This window comes from Leuciscus leuciscus, assembly GCF_965113295.1.
Source record: "Leuciscus leuciscus genome assembly, chromosome: 23".
Classification (NCBI taxonomy): Eukaryota; Metazoa; Chordata; class Actinopteri; order Cypriniformes; family Leuciscidae; genus Leuciscus; species Leuciscus leuciscus.
The window spans coordinates 21294068-21312037 of record NC_138747.1 but is presented as its reverse complement, the minus strand read 5'-3'; the positions used below and the strand labels follow the sequence as shown (position 1 = coordinate 21312037).

The 17970-nt window shown below is 37.0% G+C and overlaps 2 protein-coding genes across 5 annotated transcripts; both read left to right on the top strand.

The window, feature by feature from the left end:
* Positions 1-1445: 1445 nt before the first annotated feature.
* Positions 1446-6723, top strand: LOC309488487 (uncharacterized protein). Of its 3 annotated transcripts, none has more exons than XM_082156758.1 (12): positions 1446-1851; positions 2092-2208; positions 2420-2543; positions 2627-2692; positions 2979-3050; positions 3265-3636; positions 3739-3840; positions 4927-5159; positions 5243-5421; positions 5761-5854; positions 6003-6353; positions 6456-6723. In XM_082156758.1, the coding sequence occupies exons 2-12, from the start codon at positions 2149-2151 to the stop codon at positions 6624-6626; spliced, it is 1824 nt and encodes a 607-aa protein (XP_082012884.1). In that variant the 5' UTR covers positions 1446-1851; positions 2092-2148; the 3' UTR covers positions 6627-6723. The 3 variants fall into 3 exon arrangements, with proteins under 3 accessions (XP_082012884.1, XP_082012886.1, XP_082012885.1); XM_082156760.1 differs by having other exon boundaries at positions 6429-6514; XM_082156759.1 differs by lacking the exon at positions 3739-3840.
* Positions 6660-10082, top strand: LOC309488515 (uncharacterized protein). 2 transcript variants are annotated; one of them, XM_082156792.1, is made up of 6 exons: positions 6660-6826; positions 6968-7085; positions 8338-8442; positions 8786-8950; positions 9346-9528; positions 9675-10082. In XM_082156792.1, exons 1-6 carry the CDS (start codon positions 6746-6748, stop codon positions 9881-9883), a joined length of 861 nt encoding a protein of 286 aa, XP_082012918.1. In that variant the 5' UTR covers positions 6660-6745; the 3' UTR covers positions 9884-10082. The 2 variants fall into 2 exon arrangements, with proteins under 2 accessions (XP_082012918.1, XP_082012917.1); XM_082156791.1 differs by having other exon boundaries at positions 9663-10082.
* The last annotated feature ends 7888 nt before the right edge of the window (positions 10083-17970 follow it).

Genomic DNA, 17970 nt, shown 5'->3' with positions numbered 1-17970 from the left:
TTATTGCAGCAATTATCGGTAAATACTGACGCATAATGAACATTGCTTTTTACCTTGACACTAAAATTATTTGCATATAATAGCATTTTTTTTTTCTGAGGAGTAGCAGAAACACTGCATTAATACGTTTTGGTGTTTAATTTTGTAGGGAAATTGGCTGCTCCCATAATGTAGTGTGTATATATATATTCAATGGCATTGTGCAGGTTTATGTGAATGTATCATAACATTAGGATGTTTATAATTATGACCATAGACGCTTGTGAAAAATATGTACAGTAAATACTGTAAATGTATTATACCTTATGGGATCAGTCCCCGTCCGTCCAAAATTGAACACAAAAAAAATGTATTCAATTCAAATATATATATATCATTTTATTAATAGATTGATGTGCCAAAAGTGACAGAGTCTTCACGTAGACTGAGTTAAGCAAGAGTCTTGTGACAAAAATTATAATAGGACATTATAGCAATAAAAAAATCATAGTACTTGGATACTTAAGTACATTTGAAGGCAAATACTTTTGTACTTTTACTCAAGTGAATGTTTAAAGGCAGCACTTCTACTTTTACTTGAGTAATATTTCACCTTGAGTATCTTTACTTTAACTCAAGTACATGGTATGTGTACTTCGTCCACCACTGCCTACTATTATATCCCATTAACATAAAACTGTTATTTCAGTGGTAAATTTTAGTGATATGTGTTGTTTTACTGAATCATGTTTGCTGTAATGGTAAATGTAACGTTAGAATCACGTGAGAGCTCATGATGTCGGTAGGACAGGCCCATAGACAGTATATAAACGGGACAGGCCTGGGTGATTTAGCTGAAGTTCATAAAGTTACATCCGCATACATCCTCAGAACCCCAAAGTAGGTAGCGTTAGCCAGGTCATTTTTTACGTTTTCTGTAGCCTAACGGTAAATGTGACGTTAAAATCATGTGAGCATTCTCGATGAAAGCAATGCCCTTCGATTAACTTAACGTTACGTATCCTGTAGTATTTTTTTTCTAGTTAACTTTTGGTGGATAACGTTAGTGAGCTGACCCTGAACTGTCAGAACGATATATATTTGCAAATACACACTATCATCATATCGCCAGTTATGAGCGCATCCATATTTGCAAACAAATGCGAGATATGCATTACTTTAAATGTAGATGAGCTTAATCTGTCGTATAGAACTACAGATCCCATGAATCTGTCGACCAATTAAGTACGTGATGCCATAATACTGCGTGTACAAACGTGTATTTTTTTAATGCACAACATCATGGTGTTAATATTTTTTGTTTTCACAGTAAGAAACTACATTTCCGTTTAGCCAAATGCCTAACATTAAAAACAATTTTACATGTGCTTGCAGGTTCCAGTCATTTCAAAGAGGAAGAAGATTAAAGGTTTTTTTTTTGCCTATCAAGGAACAGGAGGTTAGTCTTTTCATGTAGCAACAACTTGTGCCATAACCATAATTGCATATGAGTGCGTATTACTACATTTATTTATATATTGTGTATGCATTTTAATGTAGCAGCTTTAATGTAGTTAGATGTTTCCGCTTTCCCAGCAACGCTAGCCAAGCACAACAAGCTCTAACAATTGTTGCTCTTGGCTTTGTGAGCCTACTCTGCCTGGAGTTTCTATGGTTTATATAGCAATTTGGTTACAGTTCCCTTGCTAAAATATGCTGCGTTGATTTGTTTTCAGATTGTCACTGACCCTCTTATAAATGTATTGTTTTTATAAATTAATTATAAACTTTATTTTAACAGATTTGAATGATCAGATTGAGATCATCTGTAATCTCACTATATCTCTGCCTCTTGCAGTACAACGCAGACAGGTGAGTTGATTAATGCTAGGCGGTTGCTCCGCTTCGGACCTTACACACTCGCATCACCAACGCATCACCGGCACCCAATTACCTAGCATTGAAAACATTTATTTAAGCACTGCCTGGGTAGGGAAAGAAACCTCATCAAGGTTGTTTCCCACCTTAACCATGGACGTTAAACCCTCTGCAAACCACTACCCATTTATTTTCATTTGTTTTTATGTGTACTTTGTTTTTTATGGTCCTCAGGTGTTAAAAAATAAATGACTGAGAGAGTCATCTGATCAGCCTACACCAGAGAAAAATATGGAGGAGGAATTACACCGTGATCTTGAGGAAATAATGGCTGATTTGGAGGAGATGCAGGTATTTTGTATAAAATTAAGTAGCACGCATTCTGCATTAAGCAGTATTTCACTAATGTGTGAAAAGAATGAATCATTGGAATTGGTTACTACCACTGTTTGTATTTTTTGCAACTTCCATAAATTATATTCTGAATCATGTTATTGTTCTACTTCTTAAAATGTATATATTTCGGAGTCATTGTTCTACCTCTTATGTTTGAGTAATACAGAGTGAGGAAGCAGTCAAAACACCACCTAAAAAACAAAAAAGAAAGAAGACTGATCATAAGCTTAGGTGGAAAAAAAGAGACCAAGAAGGATTCTTGGTCTATGAGAAGCGCAAACCAAAGAAAGGTATGGTTTGAGGTTTTAGATCCTTTGATTTTTCACTAAGAATTGTGTAAATCAAATAATTTTTTCTGTTTACTTTACTCTAGACCGATCTGGAAAACCAGTTGCCTCAACCATTGCCTCTGCAAGTAACCCTCAAGAAGTTGAGCTCGGTAAGCAATTGTTTTTGTTGATTTCATGTAGGAGTGTGTTCAACCAAATACTGTTTGCTAAAAAAATATTGCTTACTATTACATATCTTTGACATTTATACCCTGAAGTCCGTCTATACTAACAGACAGGTAATTTTGTAAAATACATTTTCATATGAGCTGCTGTACAGTGGAAAAGAGTTCCCCTTTCTATTCCCTATAAGTAATCCCATTTCATGTTGATTTGCATCTGTTCGGTTGTTTGTTGTTGGTTGCATGATACTGCATTAAAATTGTATAATTCTAGAAACTGCAAGCACATCTGAAGCTGCAACTTCCAAACAACATTTTGGAGATGTAGATGCACACCAGATTATTGGTAAGTTTAGCTTAGATGTTTTTAACCATCAGAACTGTATCACTGTCTTCACAAAGTCCCTCTGAATGAACAAAAGTGGCAACATTTTATGATAAATGTTAAATGTACAAATATCCGAGAGATTACTTGTTTAATGTTTTGTGAGTTTGTGCTCTTGGTTTACGAGCTTGTAACAGGTAAGGAGTTGTAATGTAATTTTATTTTTTATTGCAAGATTTACAACTACAGCTACTCCAAAATGCAATGGATTGTGACGAACCCAGATCAGCAGCATCTCATGATTGGGCATTGAGGAAAACCTTGTCTGAAGAACGCTGGCATGAAGCAAGGCCAAAACTCCTTGACAGTTTGCTTGCTTCAGACTGTGTGCATTATGGTCCTTGTGATCACTGCAGCTTGAAAGAAGCAGTCATCAGGTGCAAGGACTGTTTCCCGAAACCCCGTTACTGTGGCCAGTGTGACGTTTCTACGCATCAACATTTTGTTTTTCACAACCGAGAGACTCTTATAGATGGGTTCTATAAACCTCTCCCACCATCAACTGCTGTGCAAGACCTCAGTGGCCAAAACGTCATTTATGAGCAAGGTAAGAAGTACTTGAAAGCTTATATATAAATATATTTTATATATAAGCTTATAAAAACTTGAAAGTTTTTATTTTAGTTAATATATTTTTCCTTTCATCTAGTGTGTTTGCTGCCCATTACACAACCTGACAAAATTTGTGATTGTGACCCTCAAAACCTGGCTGTTGTAGCTGGAAGATCAGTTGTACTCATCTGTATAAATGGTATGACTTGCAATGTTTTGTATTGTATTTGTCTATTGGCTTAACCTGCTGACTGATGTCTGAAAAGTATCAATGGTTGTCTTTACACTTGGTATTAACATGCGACCTGTATCCAGATGTTGTCCACATACACATTGAAAAGACAAGTGTAAACGCACTTCTGATGGGAATGTTATCCGATCAGTGTGTCCGGGTTCGAAGGGAGTCGAGGACGCATTGTGATCAGATCTCAGTGTAATGTAAATGCAATGCAGCCATCGTGTCTGGATTCACAGGTGGACATCACACAAGACCCACCCACTGTCTTTACTCCCCCTCCTCTCTCCAGGAATTGGTGAACGTAGCTGTGTGTTTTTTTGATACAGACGTGTGCGAAGTACATCGATTCGCAAATATACTGAAATGTTTGCTTTTGCACCCTAAAGTTGCAGAACCCTAGCCTGACGTCACCATATTCAGATTCTAGTCAGAAAATGAGTCTGATATTGCTCCGTTAGGTGTCTTTGTTGTAAACCAGTGGTTCTCAACCTCTCCTGCAGGGACCCCCTGACAGGCTATGTTTCTGTTTTAACCCTGAAATGGCACACCTGATTCAATTCCCCAACAGGAATTAGTCAATTAATCAATTAGTCAACTACTCATTAAGCCTTTAATTAATTGAATCAGGTGTGCCATTTCAGGGTTAAAATAGAAACATGGCAGAGGTTGAGAACCACTGTTGTAAACAAATTCAACCCAAGCACTCTTTGGTGACGTAGATGATTACGTTACTGTTGATCATCTGTCCATCATCGTATAAGGCCCGTCTTGACAACTTTATTTTTCCGAACAGGCTGGCATTCAGGCTAGCATAACCCACCACTTCAGATCGACCGGAGCAATCCTTTTTTTTTTTTCTGGAATGTGAGATCCGATCTGTTATCCAGATACAGAAGCCACTTGATGTGGACAGGTGTAAACACACCGTGTCCCGATTGGCTTATCCGATCTGCTTGAGCGGATCACAGTGATCGCATGTTAATGCCAAGTGTAAATGCAGCCAAAGTGTGTTTACTATTTATTTATTTTCTTTTGAAATCTTTGCAGGTCGCTATGACATGTTCCTGCCAGTGATGAATTGCAGAGCATGTCTTGCATCATGGACACCTGAGGTGGTGGACTTGTTGTTTAGTGGTTACTGGCCAGGGACTGTCGAGTTTCAAACCATATACCAGGTAGACCTCTTTGCATCGTTTGAGGACCTGAAGATCACTGCACCTGGGCTTTCAAGACAAGCATTTGTGAAAATGTTACAACAGCGCTCACAACAATTTGGAAGGGTAAGACTTGGAAAGTAATTTGTTTTCTGCATTTATGCAAGTCTTACTGGCATGTCACTGTATTCAAATTTGTATAATTTCAGAGTGGTAACATTTGTGGCAACGTCTTCCAAAAAGCTTTCCTTGAATGGACATATTGTCGTCATAAAAGAGAAAAACTCTGCGGCATTGATCACTTCTCTTGCCCAGCTTGCACCCCAGATACAGTTGCTGTGTCTGCAGATGGAAACAGAAAACTATACAGATTCAGCAAAACAAAGGGGTATATTATAACATTTACATTTAATCATTTAGCAGATGCTTTTATCCAAAGAACAATAGAAGCAATCAGACCAACAAGAGGGCAACAGTATACACGTGATGTAACAAGTCTCAGGTAGTCTATTACATTACACATAGCAAGGTATTATTTTATTTTTTTAATCAGAAAAATAAATTTAATAGTATAGAACAGAAAAGGTAAGTGCTAGTATTAATTGGTCAGCTGCTGATGAAAAAGATGTGTCTAGACATTTTTTTGAAATATTGATTATTGATAACATTATTTTGTCCATATTTCTTTTGAATATTTTTTTGTCATTAACATATTTTCTTCCTGTAGGGCAGAGGAACAACCATTTTTTGATGGAGTTTTTCTGGCTAATGACAAAGATGTAGCAACATTTGTTGATTGTGTTCGTGAGAAGACCATTCCAGTAAGATATTTGTCAAAAGATTTGGGATTGTACACAGTGAATCAGGATTTAGTGTGTGTATTATATATATATATATATATATATATATATATATATATATATATATTTATTTATTTATTTATATATATTTGATATGACACTGTTACAGGTACATGGAAAAGGCATCTGTGGAACGTCAACATGGGCTGCAGCCAGGGAGACCTCTAAAAAGACAAATACCAAATGTGATGAAGAGGGCCTAGAGGTGGCAGTTTGCAGGCACAGCATATTGCTTGGAGGTCTGAACATGTTTAGGGGCGAGATATTTGCATACCCTCTGTTTCTGCAGAAGGAACTGGCCAAAAAAACAAACTGCAAGTTCTTCTGCACTGACATCATGTGTCGATATTGGCCGTATCTTCAAAAGGTGGTTCGAGCTTTCCCCGAAATGCAAAACTTAACTCAGATGAAGCCATTTCTCTCAGTTATGCATGCAAAGGGGCACTCTACAAAATGTGAGGTAAATGTATATTCTCGAACAATATGGTAACTAAGCCTTTTACCATTTTGACATCCATGAACTTGATATTTTTAGTTTGGACATCTGGTGTGCTTGCTGTAGGTGCAGTGGGGTGGCAAAAACCAAACAGGGGCAGGCACAACGATTGGTGAAGAAGTTGAGCAAGTGAACAGCTTTTTGTCCCGTGTGGCTCTAACTACAAAATACAAGAGTAAGGCTGGTAAGTGGTCCTTTTTTACAGTTCTCATGTATTGTGCTTTGGTAGCATTGTAATTGTTAAAACAGCTTGCTTTATTTTTTATTTTATTATTTTATTTCATTCATCATACTCTGTGACTAACCACTAATTGAAAAGCACATTTAAGCCTTTCATCATTGCAGCACGAGTAGATATGATCACATTGCATGCCAGAGGATGGAATGAGCGGAAAAAAAGAAACCTGCACAAGTACTTGTCTACACGGTACTTGAAGGTAAGTACAAAATAATAATTTCATCAATGAAGGTTAAATTTCAATTGACTAAAGTCCACTGATATGTTGTACATACTAAGCATCTAATAATTTCAGTATTGCCGAAGGTTTGTGTGACTTTCCATTAATTATTCTTTTGAGACTATCCAAAAGACAAAGGAAGTCAAAGATGACATTGAGGCTATAAAGAAGTGCACGCAAAGGTCTGATGAGGAACTGCAACAGTGGGTCACTGATGTGAGACAGTGGGCAGTTGACAGTAAGTATGTACTTGTTGCTGTCTCCTATCGATAGAAAATTATCATAAATAAAAAAATTATTATGCTGGTTTGTGTTTTAACACCTGACCTCTTAAGTGATGTTAAGTGGTCATACCAAACAATATTAAAAAGCTTATGATTGGGAACTCTCTAAAAACTGTGTTTTTAAAGGGGAACTTGGTTACTATTTCAACTTAATAAAACCGTTTAGAAATCATTTGGCTGGTTAAATAACCTGTTCTGGTGACAATGGTGACTTTCCCCGCACCCCCCAGCGTTCCCAGGCGGAAAACCAACCTTGCAACATGGGGACTAATGTCCCGGTAAGTTGGAAATAGGAAGTCTCGTGAGAAGCGAGAACAAGCGAAAAACACAAACTGCTTTACGGCAATTCAACATAAACACACACTCCACACTCCACATTCCACATTCCAGGTTATACTGTGTATGATGTATTACCCACCTCGGTAGACAAAGCTCCACGTGATTAAAGTTGGCCGGCTCCGATAATAACAAAGGCACTTGAGCAGCGGTAGAAAGGTAGACGAGGGTTGTGTGAGTGTGTGAGTGTGTGAGTGTGTGAGTGTGTGAGTGTGTGAGTGTGTGAGTGTGTGAGTGTGTGAGTGTGTGAGTGTGTGAGTGTGTGAGTGTGTGAGTGTGTGAGTGTGTGAGTGTGTGAGTGTGTGAGTGTGTGTGAGTGTGTGAGAGTGTGAGTGTGTGTGAGTGTGTGAGAGTGTGTGAGAGTGTGTGAGAGTGTGTGTGAGTGTGTGTGAGTGTGTGTGAGTGTGTGTGAGTGTGTGTGAGTGTGTGTGAGTGTGTGTGAGTGTGTGTGAGTGTGTGTGTGTGTGTTTTTTATTTTACGCCAGTGTTGTGAAATATACGCCTCACAGCAGTAGGGGGAGCACGCTGAGAAAACACGCGACAACAAAAGTGGAAATCAACGAAGAAAGGGCTTGAAATGCCAAGTTAATAATTAAACTTAGGTGATGTAGTTTTCTCCCTCAAATTTATAATACTTATTCACCCTTGAAAAATGAGCAAACTGAACAAATGTTTTCAGATTCTTTGGTAGAACATTTGTGGATGTCCTTTTTTTTTTTTTTACATGTGTTCCTACTACATTCTTCTTATTGAATCCTCCTTTTACCATATTTCATGTATAAGGTGTTTTATAGAAATGGTATAATTGTTCTATTTTTGATAGAAGAAAATGCATGATTCTGATCAAATACATTCACAAATACTTTACAGCACCAGATGACCTCAGAACAGATGATCCAGTGGCGTTGCAACATCTGATTGAAGGTCTATTCTTGGGCATCCAGCAGAAAAAGAGGGATCTGTATCGAGTAACCGGTAAGTAGCCTTCATGTACTTGTGGAGTTCATTTTAAAATGTGATATCTATAGCTATAACTAAGTAATTTTAAATTTGATCACATCTTACATCATATATGTCTAATGTTACCATCACCCAACTCCCTGCATTACTTGAACATTGGCCACATTCCAGGTTATTTATTATGGTTAAATGACCAGAGGTGTAGTCAAAATATTCTACAATTGCATTTTTAGTCACTGATGATATGTGAGCTTTATAACATAATTTGTAAGGCGCCTTTTGGATGTCCATTAGCACAATGACCAACTTTATGCATATCCTCCTTAATTCTTTTTGCTGTGTTTTTTTTTTGCTGCAGACCGTAACAAACAGCGACACAAGATCCGAAGACGGATTAGAGAGGATAAGAAAAAGCTGTATAATGCCATATCCCAATACAATGATCTTCCAACCACCACAGAATCTGTAGATTCGATTGAAGACCTTCTGGCAACAGAAAGCCCTATCTGGCCTTGGGATTCTGGTATGTAAAGTCTGACATTGATAATTTTAGTGAATCTTCATTTAAACACTTACCTCATTAAACTCCGACTTTCAAAGGAAAGAGGCCCATGTGCTTTTCATTTGTTTTGGAAAATCTGGGATAGACAATTTTAGATTTTTATTTTTAAACTGTTTTGTTTTTGCCAACTCTAACTACACTGAAGAGAAAGTGAGTCAAGGTCTAATTCCTCAGATTAATGTCAAGGTGGCTCGCCCTTTTTTTTTTTTTCCACACTGTAGATTCAACACCAATCACTTGTTGCCTATGTTGTAGGGACAGAGAATTGTACCATTATTGGATTTTACTCCCAAAAAGGCATTAAGAGGTAGTATTTTAATATGGTGGTTAATTCAATTGGTCATTTGTCTTCATAGAGCCTGACACTTCCTTAGGCATGAAGAAGAAGGTTTTTGACAAGGTGATGCAGCTGGAGAGACTGATTGAGGAAGAGGCTATAATTGTAGAGGAAATGAAACAACATTGGACTCATCTTACAAGAACCTGCAGGGCCTTGAAGGACCAGGCTAGTGTACTATCAGATGACCTGGCCACACAGAGTGAGTACTAAATTCTTAATGCTGTTTACTTCATATAGTTATATTAAACTGCTTGCAGATGATAATTCATACAAACTGCCATAATGATGTTTTGGTTAATTGCTTTTTTTTGTATATCCCAATTTGATTTTTAGGCTACCCTTCAGGACTGTCTGGTCAAGCTTACCATGGCCTGCACAGTGCTGTCCTCCAAAAATGTGAGGAGCTCAAAACAGACCTGGTAGCTGTGAAAGAAACCTACTCCCAAATAGTGGTAAATGGGAATGGTGGAACTGTTGTTGAAGAAGAAGAGGATGAGGATGAAGACCCATATGAGCATGTCTCCACAGATGCCTCTTCAGATGATGAATTATAGATTCTCTTCTCTCCACTGCACAAACTGGTCTCCTGACTCTGAGTAGCTCAAGTTAGCTGGGCCCAGTAATTGACTCTCCCTTCAAAGAAGTAACTTAAATCTGAGGTTCTCTGGTCTAGTCAGATAAGTTTGTGAATCTATTTTGAAGCCAGGCTCTCTCCCCATTGTTAATAATAAAACCTTGAACCTGATTTTTCTATCACTGCCTGACTGATTCTTAATTTCTTTAGTAAAACAATTATCGTCATTATTTCAGTTTGTTATAATTTGTCATTTTTATCTTGTACACGTTTGTTCACCACATATTTTCTACGTTGACGATTTTTTTGTTACAACACATGTAAGATCACATGCAATACATAGTCTAGCTGAACTTGCAAACCTGATACTGCACGCTCAGTGATGATGTCATTGAACCTTTGGATTATAGGCTTAATAAGTGAAATGGAATATAATCGTGGTTAATTATTTAATTTGCCTTTTGTGGCAAAGATAACACCATTTTTGCTTTTTAAAAAACATGGATGCAAACAACTGTTGGATCATGGCATATACCATATGGACGGTGCCATCACTGAGGATGGTGAGGGGGGAAAAAATGAAGACGTCTCATGGATGACATCACACAAACATACTGACAGATAGGTAGAGAATGACCACATTTTATTTGTATTCTTGTAGCATTTTCAACTATTTTGCCTGTACACAATTATAATATTAATACAACTTTTCCAAAATGCTTTGGGGAAGTGGTTGCAGATACTATGAAGGAGTACATACATCCATTTTTACTTTGTCAAAACATATATATATATATAATGGTAGGCTAGTCTTATTTTTAAGCACCTATTGTCAGCATGAAAAAATAGTAGGCTAAAGTAATTTATAGGAAATACTATTTGTTATTCTATAGTTGTGGTAATATAAAAATTATAGTAATATGTAGCATTTATTAACCGTAAATACTATAATACCGTAGCCTATACTAAACTTTACTATAGTAAATAGTTTCACGTCCGAAAGTATACGCAAACTAAATACAAACAACGCCATATATTCACCCAAATACCATTATTCATATGAAGCACATTAATCCTTGCTGCTAACACAAAATGCATGATTGTTTAGCTATAGCTGACAGCACATTTTTAAGCACAAAGGGGGGCAGTTTAGTAAAGCCATATGGCCAAACAAACGTTTTAAAACTTCGGCTGCAGTAAAACCTTTATTCTGCTTATAGATGGTTTTATAACCCTACTTTAAACCCCTATTTTGCCAGCAGGATGAGCTGTGGTGCTGCTAATGTTTTTATTAAGCTACTCCAAAATATCTGAAATAAACTAACAATCTTACTTTTTCTTAACATAGATCATCTAAATACAGTGTAAGTACGTCTTCGCCTGTACTATATGTTTGATATATTGCGTAGATGCATCTTTTTACAACCCTATTTACAGCAATACTTTGCTAACTGGAAGAACTACAAATATGACGCTAATTTGTATCAAGCCGCATTGCGCTGCTTTAGGGAATTGTAGTTTAAATCAATATAACTTATTACTTAGAATCGGAAGTTATAAATACTGAATTAAGACTACACATATGGATATAAGTGGATGTTAATCGCATTTGTGTGATAATATTTTAAATATATAACTGCTAAATAGGAGAAAATCAATTTTGACCATAATTGACTGCACCCCCTTTTAGTGACTCTATCCACAAGAGTATAGTCACATAGCTAAAGTGAAGGGCTCTTTATAACAATTGGTCCCACATGCCTGTAGCCCCTTCTCTTCCTGAATGACAAGGCTTTCAACATTTGCTGAGGTCACGGTTCAGAGGTCAATATTTCAAAGCAGGACCCATTTCTAATCTTCAAACTGGCATATATTACTCTCCAGGCCGAGATCTTTCCAAAAATGTATTTGGGTTAGTCCTACGTCAGGCTTTAATTTCAACATTTCATGGACACAGCCTTGTCCCGGGCATAGTTTCAGTGAGGCCTTTGGAGGCTCAACCTCCAACCCCACAGGCAATGCCATCACAATTGTGTTTATTACAGTAGTGCACATATGTATGTACCCCACCTAAGTAAAATATGCACTATTTAAGTGTTTTTGCACGAGTCATGAACTTGTGAGCATCTGCAAGCAGTGGTTCCCAAACCTGTCCTGAAGGCACCCCACACTGCACATTTTCTTTGTCTCCCTAATCAAACACACCTGATTCAACTCATCAGCTCATTAACCCATGTGATAATGAGCTGATGAGTTGAATCTGGTGTGCTTGATTAGGGAGACAAAGAAAACGTGCAGTGTTGGGGTGCCTCCAGGACAGGTTTGGGGACCACTGGTCTAGAGTCAGCCAATTATGTGTCAGCCAATAATGTGTCCAAATGGTACTGGAAGTTCACACAACAGGCAATGCTATCACAATTGTGTTTATTACAGTAGTGCACATATGTATGTACCATACCCAAGTAAAATATGCACTATTTAAGTGTTTTAGCACTAGTTATGAACTTGTGAACATCTGCATTAGTCTAGAGCAGGGGTGTCCAAACTCAGTCCTGGAGGGCCACTGTCCTGCAGAGTTTAGCTCCAACCCCAATTAAACACACCTGAACCAGATAATCAGACCTTGATTATCTGGTTCAGGTGTGTTTGATCAGGGTTGAAGCTAAACTCTGTAGGACAGTGGACCTCCATGACCGAAGTTGCCCATCCCTGGTCTAGAGTCAGCCAATTATGTGTCCAAATGGTACTGGAGGTTCACACAACAGACAATGCTATCACAATTGTGTTTATTACAGTAGTGCACATATGTATGTACCACACCCAAGTAAAATATGCACTATTTAAGTGTTTTTGCACGAGCCATGAACTTGTGCGCATCTGCATTAGTCTAAAGAGTAAACCAATTATGTGTCCAAATTGTACTTTCATAGGAAGTTCACTCAACAGGCAAAGCCATCACAATTGTGTTTATTATAGTACTGCACATATGTATGCATCAAGACAAAGAAAGAGATTTCTACATACAGTTTTACAGGATGTCAGTGAAAGTGGATATGATTTATAACTATATTGATGTACATTTAGATGATGCGATATGGAAAGCATAACAGAAAAACATGTATGGTTTAATATCGATTTGATGGTGTTCATTAACAAGTATGCTGAAACTACAAACAGTATATACATATTGCATACATAGCCTACATACATACACTTAAAGTATAATATGGAAATACTGAAGTAAAGTACATTATAATCAATGTACTTCATCAGATTTTTTACAAGCAAAAGTAACAATGATTTATTTAAAGCAGCACTAAGGAGTTTTGGACTGAAACTAGCAAGCTCACTACCAAACAGTGATGCAAAAACCTCACAAACACCACCAACAGTTAAGTTGGCAGAGATTGAAACTGTCTCTGCACAATACAGTAGTCTTATAGGTTAATGAACACGTGAAAAGCAAATACCAGTAATGCATTGTAATAACATGCAAAAAGACTTTTAACGTTATTAATCCGCTACTTGGTGATGCCAGTCAGGAGAAACAGCAGCTTTTCTGTTTTTGTTATCAGAAAAAAAGAGACAATGAAATTCATAAGAATAGTCCAATTTTAGTTTTTGCTGATATCTTATTTCATTTTTGAGTTTTGAATTTAAGAATGAAGGCAGGTAAATATATCTTAAAAGCTTCAATGATATAATTGACATTCTATAAAAGTGCTGGAAAGGAAAAGCAATAAAAAAGCTAAAAAAAAAAAAGACCTTTACCCATAGTTAGTATTTTGTCTTTGTTTCTAATAAAAATACATAATCTGAACATTTACCAAAGGGCCATTATTTATATTGTCAATACTTTCCTGAAGATATGTTGGCCTTGATTATCTCTGAGCTATGGGTGAAAACACTTAGTAGCTTTGGTTTGAAATGTAAAAATCAAAGTACACTATTTTCCAACAGTTGGGTTTCTGATGACAATCCCCTTATACTGTAAATCACTTCATAAAAAGGGCTGTTTGATATAAAAGCAAGGCAGGTTTATTTTGTACACATCTTCAGTGCACCGGTGCTGTCCTCAATGTCATCAAAAGCGCCTATACTGCTGTATGCATTTACAGCCTGTCTGTGTTGACTTCTGAGAGACCTCCGATTGAGAGACCTCCCATATGTAGCGTCCTCTGTCAAGTCACCGAAACCTGTAGAGGAATGGCTAGGAAAAACAGAAAGAAAAGATGACGCATCATCACACAGGAGTCAAAGCCCCCAAAAACATGACAATTCCAAAAGAAAATGCACCTTAATGTAAATGATTCTAAGATATCATACAAGTGACTATAAAAATTTGGGTGGAGAGCTTGTGAAATTGTAATAGACAAGCATTTAATTTGTGATTACTACAGCAGAATAACATGGTGCTGATATCATATGACAAAAAGTGATCAACACAGCGGTCAACTTCATAATAAAGACAAAACTACTTCATGTCAGACAATGTTCATCATTTTCTTACCATATACCCATTCTCTCTCAAGGTGAAGGTGAGCTTTCAGGGTTTCCAGGTCCCAAAGTGGATCTATATAGCTTTAGAAGTCTAAAAAGACAAGATAATTATTATTAAGTGTATTAAGTGAACCATTATTTTATATTTGTTCTCTGATCACCTGATATTTATAATACAGGTTATTCTGTTCAATACTGTTTAGGTTGTGTAAAACAAGTAACATTTGTTTCTTGGAAATTGAAACAGTTCTCTTTCTATGAATTTCAATCTATTGGTAAATATATGCCAATATTAAATCAATTTGATGCTTTGAAGGCATAATTATTGCATTGCCAATGAATAATAGATCAAAAGATACAACTACTACTGGTCTTCTATCCAAATATAGAGGCAGATAACGATGGTACATCTACACGGCATGCCAACTACTGTTCCACTTCCTGCCCTGGGGTGGAACCAGCACCATAATGATGTTCTCCGCTCAATGTCATCTGGACAGAGGGACACAAACCTGAACATTAAGGGCATACAGTAGAACAAATGTCTCCAACTACATCAAATTTAATTAATCTAAAATCTAATCAAAATTTAAACTGCCACAAAATATAATAGGTTTCTTCCTGGACCATGTCCTACCCATCCACCAAGTTACAAGAAATCCTGCTAACAAACAATATATAGACAGTTATATATAACTACATACACAGACAAACACAGGTGAGAACATAACATATTTGACAGATGTAGATATAACCGTTATTCATACAAAACTGACATTTAACACAGGATTTTTAATTAGGTTATTTCTAAAGATCTGTATGTCCTGTATATAGCATATACAATTTAGGCAATGAATAACAAATCAGTAACTTTGTTTATGTTTGTAGTTATTTTATTCATTATAAAAAAATACAAAATTCAAAAAAATGTTTAATTCATTATTCAAGAAGGGAGGAGGGCTCCCAGGAGTCCTTCCATTTGGTCCCACTGTAAAGAGACAATGTTTTGAGTAAAGATTTACTGAGTAACTGGCAAAATGGTATATCATTTTATGAAATATAACTATTAAAAAATATTCAAACATTTCAGTAACTGTTGACATTGTTAATGTTTAAAATGTTGTGTATGTAATAAACTGTACATTAGTACACCTACCAGGTCTTGCATGGAACCCAACAAATGAGGACCTCCTCTGTTCCCTATAGAATAAACACAAAAAAAATCTATCACAACACAAAATCCAGCAATGTTTGTCTTGGCACAAGTCATGCAATTATGGTGGCAGCAAGTACAGTCTTTATGTTTGTAGTCCTCAAAAGATACTTTGTTGGAAAATATTAAAGCTACACTGTGTGTTTCCCCCCCCCTCTAGCGGTGAAAAGTTATATGGCTACCCAGTGAATATTAATTTCTGTTCCTTTCAATTCCGAGTGCGTTTTAACTCCTACGGTGGCCGTATTATTCCAAGATTAACATGGCTTCCAGTTATCGACTTCGTCCATGAGTATCACCAGAGCCCGTCTACGGAGAGCCTTGGCACTCCCTATTCAGCCCCATTGTATTGATTTTGGTTGCAGTTCCATTAGAATTCCACTGGGGGTGATCGCGAGCGAGTGCAGACTGAATGGGAGTCAATGGGGCTAGACGGCTAAATGTGTCTCTTTCACCCGATTGCCGTTGAGAAATCTCAGATTTTATTGTAGGCTTTGCAAGTTCAACATGGGTTATAGGTCGAAAGTTGAATGAACGAGTACTTATTTCTTTTCGATTTCTTACAGGTTGAGTTGTTGTTGCCCATAACACGCTAGCATTCTGCTAATGACGTCAGCATTCTGACGTCATTGACATTTTAAAAGACTTTTTAAACCAAAACGTGGCTCTAAAAAATCTAACACCCAGCAATGTGTAATTTCTTTGCATCTCCTTTCGAATACAACATTCAAATTACTAGACAAAAAATTATATCCTGAGAAAAGTGGATTTTGAGGGTTTTTCGCCATAGACCTCCATTCATTCTGCACTCGCTCGCGAGCGCCCCCGCATGGACAGAGACGTGTTACTGCAACCAATCCAGAACCCGGAAGTAAGCAGAGAGTGCCAATTCTCTTCCTATTAGACATTCTCTGGTATCACTAAGTGTAAAACGCGAAAGGCGAAGCTTGAATTTCCCGGTATGTACCTCTTTGGCGAATGTATTTTCAAGATGGAGGCGCAACATCGCTGCCGCCATTCGAGCAACTGCGTAGCTATGTATTAAAAATGGCAGATTCTATGCTTACGAGAATACTTAATTAGTTGGTGGAAGTAATTACACATGAATGAGCACGTATACTTTTGATAGAACAAAGTGTTTTTTGCTAAGAATCAACTTAAAAAGTTACACAGTGTAGCTTTAACATGTAATAACATTTAAAAATAACATTTACTGCTGTACGATGGTGTTTCAAAGTGGTACAGTACAATATCATATACTGTCTGAGGGGTCTAGTAAATTACATGAAAACCTTGTGACAGTTTCTATTCATGTTGACTTTACATTACCAACGTATCCAAAGAGGTATCAATTTTTATCTATGCATTAATGTTTTCAGGGTTTCTGCAAGTTTCAATAAGTAAAATGTAAGATTTGTAAGACATTTTTTAAGACCATTGTGAAGGAAATTTAAGACCTATTTCACATCAATACTTGCAAAAAAGTATGAAGCTATGAAGGAAAATCAAAGTCAAATAATTACTTAAAAAGTACATTAATTTACAGAACTGTGTGTGCAATTGTAGGTTTTATATTGGTCAGACAGACAACAAAGAACTACAACAAGTACCATTCAATAAATTCCAACATAATTAAGACCTACCTAAACATTTAAAACTTACTACGTAATACCTTAATGTATTTAAGGAATGAAAATGTTCTACTTTTTCTACATATTTGATGGTAACCGAAGTATTGATCGGATAGCAGTCTACATCATATGAGCAATACGTAGAGCCAAATTATTTTCTGTTATTGTAAAGTAAACTTTGTATGTATCTTGTTTGTAAAAATGGTTACATTAGTGCTCACTGCATAAACACTAAATCCAGATTATTGTTTTCCAAACATCTAGTTGTCGAGTCAAGTGCTCAAACAATGCAGATATTTTTTTTAAAGCAGTCTTAGGCTGTGTTAGCCTGGTAATACCAAACTCTGCTACTTCGCTTTGCTTCGTAGACAGAGTCTGGCATGGCATAATTGAAAAGCGTTTTCTTTCTCGCGGGGGGGCGCTTGTCTGAAGTTTAAAATCATTGGTTACCCATAAGCCAATCACATAACGTTTGGTTATGGCGTGTGTTATGCGCATCCACTGTAAACACATGTATGATGCGAAAACAAAACCATCGAGCAAATTACCGGAGTGAACATGGCTGTGAATGACTTTTGCAGATTATGTGAAGTAAATCTACGCATCCACGGTACAATCAGCATCTATACATCACGGCTCTCAGCCCACCCTCTGTTCGTTGATTGGCCGGCTGTTTTGAGGCCGGCGGAAAACTGGGAGAAAGGTCGCTATCTCAGACTGAGT

Excerpts from the sequence above, each read along its gene's own strand:
- LOC309488515 (XM_082156791.1), top strand. The coding sequence starts at position 6,746 with ATGATCACATTGCATGCCAGAGGATGGAATGAGCGGAAAAAAAGAAAC. Across the intron at positions 8,951-9,345 it reads TATCTGGCCTTGGGATTCTG|AGCCTGACACTTCCTTAGGC; the intron begins GTATGTAAAGTC and ends TTGTCTTCATAG. Across the intron at positions 9,529-9,662 it reads AGATGACCTGGCCACACAGA|GCTACCCTTCAGGACTGTCT; the intron begins GTGAGTACTAAA and ends TTTGATTTTTAG.
- LOC309488487 (XM_082156758.1), top strand. The coding sequence starts at position 2,149 with ATGGAGGAGGAATTACACCGTGATCTTGAGGAAATAATGGCTGATTTG. Across the intron at positions 3,051-3,264 it reads AGATGCACACCAGATTATTG|ATTTACAACTACAGCTACTC; the intron begins GTAAGTTTAGCT and ends TTTTATTGCAAG. Across the intron at positions 5,855-6,002 it reads TTCGTGAGAAGACCATTCCA|GTACATGGAAAAGGCATCTG; the intron begins GTAAGATATTTG and ends ACACTGTTACAG.